This window comes from Opisthorchis viverrini, assembly GCF_000715545.1.
Source record: "Opisthorchis viverrini unplaced genomic scaffold opera_v5_48, whole genome shotgun sequence".
Taxonomy (NCBI): Eukaryota; Metazoa; Platyhelminthes; class Trematoda; order Opisthorchiida; family Opisthorchiidae; genus Opisthorchis; species Opisthorchis viverrini.
The window spans coordinates 373,122-386,233 of NW_008751704.1; the positions used below are offsets into that span (position 1 = coordinate 373,122).

The 13,112-nt window shown below is 44.9% G+C and overlaps 1 protein-coding gene across 1 annotated transcript; it reads left to right on the top strand.

The window, feature by feature from the left end:
- Positions 1–1,942: 1,942 nt before the first annotated feature.
- T265_03373 (hypothetical protein) lies at positions 1,943–2,932 on the top strand (the record flags this gene model as incomplete). Its single annotated transcript, XM_009167842.1, has 1 exon — positions 1,943–2,932. The coding sequence occupies one exon, from the start codon at positions 1,943–1,945 to the stop codon at positions 2,930–2,932; it is 990 nt and encodes a 329-aa protein (XP_009166106.1).
- Positions 2,933–13,112: the final 10,180 nt, after the last annotated feature.

Consider the following 13,112-nt stretch of genomic DNA (forward strand, 5'->3'; position numbering starts at 1 on the left):
GATGCAGAGGTGAGCGTACCACATCTGTCGGTAAACGGATTTTACGCCAAAAAAGCGCTTCCGTGAGTGAGTTGTTGTTTGGCACATTTGAATTAGGTGTCGCACGGTGGCTTAACAATGTTTCAGCAATCTCCGCTGACGTTCCATCCCCTCTAAGTTTTTGAAGTGCTCGTTAGAAAGTGTCGACAAGGCGTTCGACTTGACGGTTAGATGGTGGATGGAGCGACGGTGATCTAACGTGGTGAATGCCATTTTGCTTGCAAAACGGCAAATTCCGCCGAGGTAAATGCAGTGCCATTATCTGATATCAGTGTTTCTGGTGTACCGAAGCGCCTGAAGAGGTGAATGACCTCCAAGATTGTGGAGTGAGAAGTTATTTGACCCATTATAATTATCTCCGACCATTTATTACAAGTGTCAACCATGATAAGACAATTCTGATCATTAATTGGTTCATCAAAATCGTCGATGGAATAAAGACGATAACGTGTGTCACTGACGATAGCCAGCGTGTTCGATGATAGTGTAATACTTGTTGGAGCACGGGGTCACATCTGGTTTCGTCCCGGACCATTCTCGAAGTAACTGGAAGGGTTCGAATGGATGCAGCGAGTGCGGTGCAACTTCGGGCTTGACAGAAATGGAAACGCCAACCATATCTTCTGTCGATTGTCGTTGTGAGTCCATCAGTCTTCATAAGGTGTCTGTCTGGCCATCCGGAGACTGGTATTTGACGGAAAAATCATAGCCAAGCAGAATGGTCGCCAAGCGCCGGGGACGATTCGCTGTGTATACCAGAATGCCCATCTTCGAACCGAAAATGCTGACAAGTGGCTTGTGATCGGTGAGGAGTGTGGTATGTCGACTAATGGTGGATAGAGCGACGGTGATCTAACGTGATTCTTTTTCTAGTTGATTGTAATTGCGCTTAGTTGGTGTCAAAGATCCAGCTGCATGGGCGATGGCTTTTCCAGATTCACTAGGAAATCTGTGGGAAACGACTGCTCCGATTTTATGTTCGCATGCACCTGACGCTAGAATGGTATCCATAGGTTGGTTGTAATGAGCAAGCAGCAAGTCTGATGTCAGAAGAGATTTAGCTGTGTCAAAAGTTTATTTGCCCTTAGGCGACCAATTCAATGGAACACTCTTTTTAAGGGATGGTTGAAGGGAACACGAACGGGGGGCATATCTGGTAGAAAAGCACTGTACTGGCTCACCAACCTATATTATATAAAGACATTCCGCGATCAGCACTCAGCTGAAGCTATCATTCAAAGTTGTTCGCACGTGTGTCAAGCTTCAGCTGTATCAAGGTGGTAGAGGTAACACAGGCAACGTGAAGCTAGATGGAAACGAGAAGGCCAAAAAAACAAGAAGGGGAACAAAAATGCGGAAAGAAAATAGTGTAAAAGCAAACGTGTAAAGACCACGGTTGTTTCCGTGGAAAAAACTCACTCCATGTGTTCATGAACACGTGGAATTAAACTTGCATGCAAGTAGATGGGTGTTCGTTTTCCTGGGATGTCAGCTGGTAGGCTTTCTGATGTGTTCATCGTGGAATTAAACTTGCACGCAAGCAGATGGGTGTTCGTTTTCCTGGGATGTCAGCTGGTAGGCTTTCTGTGCTTTATTATATTAGTTCTCCAGTGCCAGAGCCTAACAAGAGAAAGAACACTGAACAAACTCCAACAGAACCTCCTCCAAAGATCTGCATCAAGGTTTCTGACGTCGCCCTGCAGGGCTTTTGTTTTCTTACATTTTCTGGCTATCGTAGTGATTTAGCAACCGTATCTGCTGTAATTCTTGCAGAAATAGCACATTTTGAACCATCGTAAGGATCTACAGGTGGACGAGTATATATCAAATCTAAGACTGCTTCTGCCACAAACTCTGATAGACAACACACGGCGTGCATATCATATAAATGTCGTCAAATACTATGGATACCATCTGTGATGTGTCATCCTTGTGCTCAAATTGTGATCTACCCGTTTCGGACTCCGACAAAGCTTTGAAATGTGATATTTGTGCAACTTGGGAGCACATAGAGTGTTCCCACATTCACTCATCCATCTATGCTGCTCTCTTGGCTCATCCCAGCGATAACTTATCATTTACGTGTACTAGATGCAAATCTATCTCCACATCACCTTTAAGGAAGAAACAGAAATCGAAGAAATCGAAGCGATATGCACCAGCGCCATCTAGCGACCTGCAAGACAGTCTTGTTCGGAACGTTCCAGATGTCAACTCTGTGGAACCTTCAGTAACTCTTAATGCCCCCATGAGGTCATCCGATTGTACTGATGAACAGAATACGCAATCACCTTGGTTATCAACGAAACGGAGACATCGTATGAAAACCCGGCCGCCAGCTCATGACCATGAGGTCGTTGAAAGTTTACCTGTCAGCTCCGCAAGCGCGATCCAACCAACTGTTTCAGGAAACCGAGAAACACTCAAGTTTCCACGCGATCATTGCTTGATGCTGTTTGGATCGAAAGAATCTGGTGAAGAAGGCGCACAGGCTAGATACAACCATGATCTGAATCTGCTCCAGGGACTTGTTGATAAACTAGCCGATGCTGATGAACCAGGAATTCGAGTTCGACGAATTTTACGATTAGGAAAACGAGTTGCGGGCATCCACCGACCGCTAAAAATTGTATTCGAAAATGCAGACGCTCCCAAGCACTTACTTTCTCGCGCATGGAGACTTAAAGGTATGGATATTTACATCAGACCAGATATGGATCCATCTCAGCGAGCTCAGCTCAAAGCCGCTGTCGTGGAACTTCGAAGGCGCACTCTTGAAGGTGAAAATGATCTACGTATCGTAAATTTTCGAATAGTCAAATGGCGTGCATTCATAAACCGCCCGGTCACCTTAACAGCGCGCAGCCAGAGTCATTCGCTGGCTTGCGTGTAGCTTTTATGAACGTACGCAGCCTTTTATCGAAACAAGATGATCTGCGGCAGTGGGTTTCTGATGTAAATCCTGACATTCTTGGTGTTGCAGAAACCTGGTTGGATTTGACTGTCCTCGATCAAGAGATAAAACTCCCTGGCTATGAGCATTTTCGTTGCGATCGTCAGCAGCGGCTCCATGGTGGGGTGCTCCTCTATGTGAAGTCGGACATACGTTGCCGGTTACAAAACACTTATTTGAGTAATGATTGTTACTGTGAACAAATTTGGTGCGAAATCATCACGACCAAAGGCAATTTTCACGTGGGAGTGCTTTACAGAAGTCCAGCTAATATCTCTTCCGACTGGATTACACGAGCTAAGAATAATCTATGCGCCCGAAACGTGCTACTTATGGGTGACTTCAATTTTCCCCATGTAAATTGGTCCAGCTATACGGCCCTCCCTGGTTGTACCGACTTGGAAACCACATTTCTCAATACGGTGCTAGAAATGGGATTGATACAGCATGTGCATCAACCGACGCGGTCTCTGCCTTATCAGATTCCTTCCTGCCTAGATTTACTATTTACTCAAGCCGAGCAAAGATTGGATTATTTATCAGTTTCTGAACCACTGGGCACTAGTGATCATATGACATTGTTTACATATCTTAGGCTTCCACATCATCGCACTCCACCGCGATTACCCCAGAGAAATGTTTGGAAAACAGACTTTGATGCGTTATTAATTGCGGCTAATTCGATGGATTGGACACTACCAACAGAAGGATCCGTTGATACATGTTGGCTTTCTCTTAAAGACAAAATATCATGGCTATGCGACCTATATACGCCTGTTCGACATTGCAAATCAAATCGATGTCGCCCACCCTGGTTCGATCGAGAGCTTGTAACGTTGACCAAACGCCGCCGAAAACTGTGGAAACGTTATAGGCAGTCTCGTGATCCCGTGGATTATGCAACTTATAAGACACAGCGTAACTCATGCAGTTTTATGAAATTGAGAAAACGCCAAGCTTATGAAAACTCTCTCGCCGAATCGGTCAAAACAACGCCCAAAAGGATTTTTGCTTACATCAACAGAAATCTCAAATCGTCTGATGAGCTACCCTACATACAAGATCAAGATGGCAATATAACCACCTCAGACTCCGCGAGGGCCACTGAGTTTGCCTGCCACTTTTCTTCTGTATATGCCACAAACCCCTCAGGAGACAGTCATACTGGTTCCTGCGCGGTTAGATTGGATTCGTTGGTGTGTTGCACCGAAAAGGTGTGTTCTCTGCTTCTGTCGCTCAATACTGCAAAGTCCGCTGGTCCTGATGGTCTCCATCCCGTAATTTTGAAGACATTAGCACCAGTCATTGCACCTGCAGTCACGACTCTATACAATAAATCCCTTGCAGAAGGCGTGCTGCCTCAGGAATGGAAAGATTCAGTTGTTCGGCCGTTCCCCAAAGGCGGAGATCTTTCTCGAGTCACAAATTACCGTCCAATCTGCCTTACTCCCATACTCGCTAAGGTTCTGGAAAAGATCGTGAAGCAGGCTCTGTTGCATATGCTGGATGAATTTCAAATTCTTACGCCGGCACAACACGGTTTTCTTCGCGGCCGTTCTTGTGTGACCAACATGCTCACTGCTCGTCATCACTGGTTAGCCGCTGTTGACGCTGGGCATGCTGTTGATGTTATATTCGTGGACTTTAGTAAGGCGTTCGATAGGGTAGACCACACTGAACTGATAAAAAAACTGCAGGGCTACGGCATAGGAGGGGATTTACTTCGTTGGCTCAAATCGTTCCTGCATGACCGACGCTGGAAGGTGAGAGTAAACGACCACTGTACAGACTGGTATACGTCACCTAGTGGCGTACCTCAGGGAACGGTTTTGGGTCCAGTTCTGTTTCTACTACATGTGAATGATCTACCAGGGGTCCTACAGTCGGCAAGTCTGTTATTCGCTGATGATCTTAAGATATGGAAACCTATTGAGTGTGACGAAGACCGAGTGGCTCTTCAGCATGACTTAGAACGTCTGGTGGCGTGGTCCTCTGAAAGGAGGCTTCCGATCAACCCGGCCAAATCAGAATATATATGCCTGGGAAAGCCAACTTCAGATCGTGTATATCATCTAAATGGCCAAAAATTGAAATCGGTCTCATCAATCCGAGACTTGGGCGTTCAAATCCGTTATGATTTAAAGTCGAAGGACCACACGAGCGCTGTGTATAAGAAGTCTCTTCGCATTTTGTGGGCATTGAAGCGAAGTTTTTCGATGTGGACGGAAGAGTTAGTTTTAAAACTGTATCCCACCATGATCCGGCCTATATTGGAATACGGTGCACCAGCTTTCTCCCCACTTACGAAAGCCGAAGCCCGAAAGCTCGAACGTGTCCAACACCTCGTTACAAAGATGGTTCCCAGTCTGCGGAGTCTTTCTTATTCTGAGAGATGCAGCAAACTGAAATAGTTCACACTTGAATACAGACGTCTCCGGATTGATCTCATCTGTGTTTTCCGTGTTTTGTGCCTAATCCATTTTCCGCAGTTGATGTTCTTGTTTGACATTCCAACAACCAACATCACCCGAGGAGATCGATTCAAACTTACTGCCATACGCATGGACAATCTGCCTCATGGGTACGGTTTCTCTCGCCGCGTTGTGTCATTTTGGAATTGTTTACCGGCAAATGTCGTTCAGTCAGAAACAGTTCAAATTTTCAAACGTAATTTGGATGAACATTTGTCTGATCTATGCTTCTGTAAGGATATCTCCTCCGCTCTGGTCCCGAAAGTCAGCTATTCCACTAGCGGACCAAGGGCGTACATGGAATGATGTTCGCATTTTTTATCTCGATGGAGTGTACACAGAATTTTTCTTCTGCTCCAAATATATGTTCTTATGATTCTGGAAAGCCATCTACCTCTACATTTGGGTCTTACCTAGGAACCAAAAATACTGCTGAATTCGCAATATTCCTGCTTAACGCCTCATCCCAAAAGTACATTATGGTAAGATCCACAACAACGGAGGACTTCGACAGGCCCAGATTGAGAAATGCGCCCCGCGGGTAATAGATGCCGAGTCAATATAATTGACCAATCAGAGCTCGCCTCGGTGACGGGCCAGACACGTCACTTTGACCTACCATTCATGGTTTAAGTGTTTCGGTCATTGCAGGAGTTCAGTATTCGCAAAATGGAATTGAATTTTAGAAAGCTACGACGTGTCCCTGATGGACTAACACAGGAAGGCAACTGAGTTCGGAGTACCAGTCCAAGCTTTTGACCCCCATCTAGTCATCCCGGGGACTCAGCGATGCTGGGAAAGTATTCCACCAAACTTCTTCCGCAAGGAAGAAGTCCCTCTCCAGAGGGAAATAAAATTTGGTGGGCTGCAAAAATATGAACATAGATCGGGATGGCTTTTTGGTTTCAGTGCTCACACAACAAAATGCAACATCCTGGCACAAAATATTTTACTTTACACGAAAAAAGTTTTGCAGCTGAGGGCATTGTGCGGCTAATGGCCCCGTCATTGCACCTCTTTACGGTGAGCAGGAAGGAACTTCGCGGTTACGGTTTTGTGTAACCCTCGTAGAAATGGGGATATTGCCTTAAAATTCGGCACCGGGTAGCCCTGTGCCTGGTCCGCCAGGGAAAGTTGGATGCAAGCCTCAACTCCGTGAATCAGGGAGACTGGCCTGCAAGGTTACCGGTTTCTATTTTGATGGAGGTGTCCAAATCCTCGCAGTAGTCTAGATTCACGTACTTGCTTTAGATATTCTTTTCTTCTAGCTATTTCTCCATCCTTCATTTCTTTTTTCCATTTCACTTCACTCCCGGAGCTCAAAAATAGTTAAACCTGTTTGCGGGATAGTATCGCGAGATGGCCGAAGTGGTTAAAGCGCGAATTTACTGACAGGAAGGTCCGTGGTTCGAACCCGACCGCTGCTTCTCGACTCCCCCTGTCCAGTCTTGGGCAACCTGGCAGCATCCCGGCCCTCATGCAAACTTCGGGTGGCGTGGCAGTTAGGCACCTAAAGGGTGCTACAGTTGAGCGATCTTTTTATCGCGCAAACGTCTCTTACGACCAGTTTATGCCCGATCAAGTATCTAGATCCCATGCCTCGTATCTTACCATCAATGAGAATGTGTGAGGTTTCGAATAAACACGGTGAATCTGAAAAACAGGCGGTACAAAAGTGGTTTGGTAAGATGTTGTAAGTAGGGAAAACTTGACGTTATTATTATTGACAAAATGGAAACAGCGTTACGGTGGCACGGTAAAACCAAACTTGGCGGCTTTGCAATGGAGGTGATGGTCCTGAGAATTTGGTTTATATAAGTTTGGAGTTCATAACGAAGAAACTCGCTCGTTTTGAAATACATGAAGACCATTGTTCCAAGGACATCGTGTGGGTTGTTCGATGATATTGTGTAGAATCAGATGTTGTATAGGGAAAATAAATAACATTTTGGAGAGAGCGGGCTTACGGTGCATCNGGAACTTCGCGGTTACGGTTTTGTGTAACACTCCTAGAAATGAGGATATTGCCTTAAAATTCGGCGCCATTTTTCCAAGGACATCGTGTGGGTTGTTCGATGATATTGTGTAGAATCAGATGTTGTATAGGGAAAATAAATAACATTTTGGAGAGAGCGGGCTTACGGTGCATCAGGATATCCACCAACTTAAATTTGGCGCAGCAAGACGGTATTCATAACAAGATGGGTCAGTGTACATCCTTGCGCCCATATGCTTGAACAAAACATATGTGGAGGTGGTAATTCGCTGGCGAATGTGCGATAAGCAGTGGGTTGGCCATCAGACAGGCCATGGGGGTACCGTCACAACGTCGCTGTAATCTTGCTCACCGTACCTGGACATTCTATTTTAAATAACTGGCAGCGAGTTTCGGTGAGGTCGTCCGAATAAGGCCAGAAACTTTGGAGAAGAGCAGAAAGGTTTATTTGGACGTGGAATTCCACAACCTACATAGTAGCATTCACGGGGTTAAACTCAACATTATCTCAGTCTGCTGTTAACATTGTGCCCAGTGTTCTGTATTATCTCGAAAAGACTGGCGATCCAACATCCCTCTGGCCTTTCCTGTGCAATATTTTCGGTTGTTTTTACCTTGAGGGAGGATGGTGCACAAAATAAATTCTTCAGTATATCTCACAAACGCCATGCCGTGGGCGTTTGTAATAATAGCTTTTCACCATTTGGGGTAAAATTAAGGTCCCCTCCGTGCATTAAATTATTTTACTCTAATAAAGAGCATCCGAATGGTGATGATAGTCCTCCCTATTGTTCGGACCTAGCCGCGGGTGTACATCTCGGTCTAAGCTCACTGAAGAAGTATCGTACTCAGCGGCCCTAAAATTCAAAAAGTGAATAGCCTCATTTTCTCTACAGTTTCCCTCCTGAACTTAGTAGGCAAAAAGCTTTTTTGTTTCCATTTCCGCCACCCTGTCCATCTGACGTCCAACGCTTGTTGACAGCGGTGTCGCTGCCGACCTAACCTCTGATCACTTTCTAATCACTAATTCATCAAATTCGGCTTCACTGTCTATTCATTTTCCGCTTTCGGTTTCTACCGCATTTTTCCTCCTCAATTTTACGGCCAAGAATATTCCATCAAACACTTTTACAACAATTTTCCACTTACTATGATGGTATGCACCGATTTTTTGGCTATTAAACATGGAAGCCCTGTTTTCTAATGATCTTCGAGATGTTGAGGAAGAACGACTAGTCTTCCCTCCTTTAATAGTGAATCACATGCCAATCAATAACCAGTAATCGGTCAACGAAAAATATTGAAACACGCAAAAATCTTCAGGAAATTGTGACACACAACGCTTGTTGACAGCGGTGTCGCTGCCGACCTAACCTCTGATCACTTTCTAATCACTAATTTATCAAATTAGGCTTCACTGTCTATTCATTTTCCGCTTTCGGTTTCCACCGCATTCTTCCTCTTCAATTTTACGGCCAAGAATATTCCATCAAACACTTTTACAACAATTTTCCACTTACTATGATGGTATGCACCGATTTTTTGGCTATTAAACATGGAAGCTCTGTTTTCTAATGATCTTCGAGATGTTGAAGAAGAACGACTAGCGTCTTCCCTCCTTTAATAGTGAATCACGTGCCAATCAATAACCAATAATCGGTCAACGAAAAATGTTGAAACACGCAAAAATCTTCAGGAAATTTGTGACACAGACAACTAACAGTCACAGCTAGGATCTGACCGACAGGTTAAATAGCGAACGGCAGTTGGGCGTTCCGGAGACTACACTCCTGAGGCAGACAAGGAAGATATCGCCGCACAACAGGTCTATAGTACCTAGCAATAATGATCAGCTGTGGGACATACGAGTAGGTTCACCCTCATTTTTAACCTGAAATCATTTAACTTTAAATGGTTTAGCTATAACGAATGAGGTGGCGAACGGGAAAAGCGGGCCATTGAAACATTAGGAAATCTAACTCCATCCTCTGACAAGCGCATGCTACATTTTCGCATACAATACTTGTGTCTGTCATATTGATGAAGTCAACGACAAATACCAGGTACCAACGATAGCTAAACCATCGAATGTGCCGCTCTAGCCGTGGGCGTTTTGCGTCAGGGTAAGGCGGTCAGTACCCCAAAGCCTTATTCTTTGCTATACTATGATCGGCATATTCCAACTTCCTCCTTCGAAACAAAATGAGATCATCTCTTGGTTATTGGGCCTCGATTACTTCCGTTCATCTCAAAGGTGACTTGTAGTCTACTTCCAACTCTGAATTACTCACCCTTGTCTCATATCACCATCGTTTAACGCCAGATTCCAACAGCTCCAAAAATTGGGCTAATATATCGCCTCGTCTGATTTCGCTTTCTTTTGAGAGCGCTTAAAATCTTCAGAGCCCTGGTACCAAGGTCCTACTCGTTTTTTCATCGAAGCGGAAACAGTCACCTCTACCCAACTCCTGATCCTGATTCCACTATCTATTCATATAATTTTACTGCATCCATTGTATTAGACTTTTTAATTTGTTCAAGATTTGGGGTGATTGTCGGGCTGTTCAGGCGATGACATTCCATCGGCGATACTTTTGCCTAAATGTCACAATGTTGGCCTTGCTGCTTAGGCTCTTTGGGGGAGTAGATCTTATTTTGTGTATTGAAATTTGACAAGTCCTCCATATGCGGGCAGTATTCTGGCACAAAATCCCCGTATAAACAAAAACGGACTGTGTTGCCTCTCAGACACGAGATCAGTATATGAGTTCCCTTTAAGAATCCCTCAGTAAAACAGCCACTTATCATCAGTCGCCTCTTCCAATTGTGAGTTTTTGGGTGCCGCCAATTCGCCATTATTCCTGTTATAGCGTCCTCAATTACTACATCTTGCTCCAGTTCCATGAGAATGGGAATAAATAAACACCGCCTAAAAACGCTGATTTGACTGGCCGAATCAGACGAAATTCATCCTTTCAGGCCCATTCTTTTGTCCTTCATTCCTCGACCTGGTTATCTTCCATGATGAGTCTGACTCCCATCCCCTATGCCTGTAATTTACCCTTGTTGCTCTGTCCTCCACCGCCAACTCATTCTGATCTTTACATACAAAATATCATGAAACGAGCACACGGAACAACTGTTTTACCTTTTTTCCTGCAGGCCGTTTACCAGTGTCTTAATTCTACCTATGTTCAGACCTCACGCTGAGTTTGGTGAAGAGCACTGCTCGCATGTTTTGAAGTCGAACAGCCCCTTACGTTAGTGTTATTTTCCTGCCCAAAAAGCATAACTTTCCTTTTCAAAGTCGGCTGCATGTTGAAATGCGGCTTCCCACGTTTCTTTCCCTTATACTGTTTGTTAAGCTAATAAGGTCGTTTTGTTGAAATATTTCAACCGGGCAAAATACGTTCACGCTCATTCATTTTTGAGAAGTTGCTACCATGGGTCAAACTCAAAACTGCTCCGTGAAAACCTCCTGTAGCTGGAGAGCTTCTCTTATACCTGTCAGGCCTAATTCATAATGCTTTCCCTATTCAAGTGCTGGAGGCATTGGGCGATTTTCGGGTTTAATTACCTCACACATGCTTCCGTTCTTTTCTGAGCATGAGCACGGGCCAAAACGAACCGACCACTTTTAGCCAGTGGCTTACAAAAATGCGCCCATTAAATGTATCGTGGACGGGGTGCACTTCGGCTTCGTCTTCAAATGAGCTCACGGTGTGAGGGCAACGTGGTGCAAGAGCTTCAGAGAGTAAGGCGTAAAAGGGAGTGTGCTAGTTCGGCATCTAGATGCAATAAGGCAAGGTGGTTGCGTAAGACAGAGCGTGTGTCCATTTTCTATGAGTATGAAAGAGAAGGATGTCCACAAATCTGCCCAATTTTGGTGGTGAACGAAGCTGTTTCCAAGTAATTCATTGCAGGTTGAATTAAGCAGTCAGTCGTCCATTCGAATGGAAACAAAGGTACGCCTGCTGAATGAACAGAACCAAAAATGCTGTTTGAGTCACTGGAAAGAAAGCGCGTACATGTAGAACTCGGAGCTGGTGAGGACTCTCGGTTGTTCTCAATCTGGGCGAGCACACTTCAATCCTCGGTCGTCTAGCTGTTGCAAGTTTTTCTTGAAGTAATCCACTCCGGGCCGTCGTTCTAAATGAACGAAGGCGGTACAAACACACTAGGCACCAATCTGTCGCCAACTCCTGCAATGAGACTCGTAATCACAGTGATAATCATGGGCAAGTTCTAGAAGTCAAATACCACCAAAGACACCGAGTTTACTTCCTCCGGAGCCAACCTTCTACTAAGTTTTTTTGAATGTTACACTACATTCATTGCCATTCTAAACGAAAGCGTCCCTTGCGATCACGTAGTACGTAGGCAGGATTTTCCATGCATGCCAAAAGATGATGTGATGGGACTACATTTTACCCGACACTCTGCATTTATCTTGACAAACTGCGATGGTATCAACTATGTACTCCTGAAGCTGGGCTTCTTGTTATCGGCGAGCTGAAGGCTGTGGATTCTCTCATCTTGCAACTCTCCGATGGCGAATCTGATCAGCAATAGAAAGAACATGTATTTTGGTTGCCCACCTCGTTAGGTTGTTTCAGTAAAGCAGCGTGCTCAAAACCGTGCGCACAAAGTGCGCAAAATGTGCAATGAATATACGCAAGTATGTAAATCATGTTCCCACGTGGCGTGACTAGAAGCGCTGACCTATCATCTGAATCCACTGCACTCGTGAAGTCAAGAAGAAACATGACTGTCGGCTGTAGAGCGCTTGTTCAACACCCGGCGGAGTTTGACGGCTAAGAAAATTACTGCGTCTTCCAAATACTATTTTACTTCTTGACGTGCTCTTTCATACCCTATTGCCTGTATGAGGTGGCTTGGGACAGTCTTGTTCGAGGCCAATCCAGTCTGCTAAATATGTATCCACGGTTACCACGGGGACTAACCGGAATTTTATTCAACTAAAATTCGAGTGCCTCGGTGGGTGTGCTTGATCCTGCTCGGAAACCATTCTCAACGTTCAAACTACGCCATACATTTCTTCACGATTGGTTTGTGGCACCTCCACGTAATGGACTTGGGGCCCANTTGGTTTGTGGCACCTCCACGTAATGGACTTGGGGCCCATTCATTTCGCGTATCTATTCCCAGGACATGTCCCTGCTCCTCAAACTATTCAACTGATCATGGATCGTTGGTTTGCGACAGGAATGTCGATCTAAGTTCTGCTATAGAGAGAATTTCCTGCGTCACCGACCCCAAGGTTGAGGTGTGAGGTTATTACAATTTTTTGCAACGTGAAAACTTCGACAGGTACATTAAAGAGTGATACATTTATACTTTATTTTGATTTATATAGCCCATCAAACTTGAAGTCTGACGCGCACCGCGTGCGAATGCAGAAGCCTCCATGAATGGTGTTTCTGATAGCCCTCGCTCACAATATTGCATCTGGGTGACTGCGGTATTGTTCATCCTGACGGCTGTGCCTCATAAGCTATTTAGACAACGGTGAAATGTCCAGTCTCACCAGCTCGACAGTTCTCGATTTTGTTGAATGTAGCTTAGCATCCTAGTTCAGATCTATGCGCCCTGGGATGATTTACTCCCAGTCACTATGGTGGGTAACACCAGT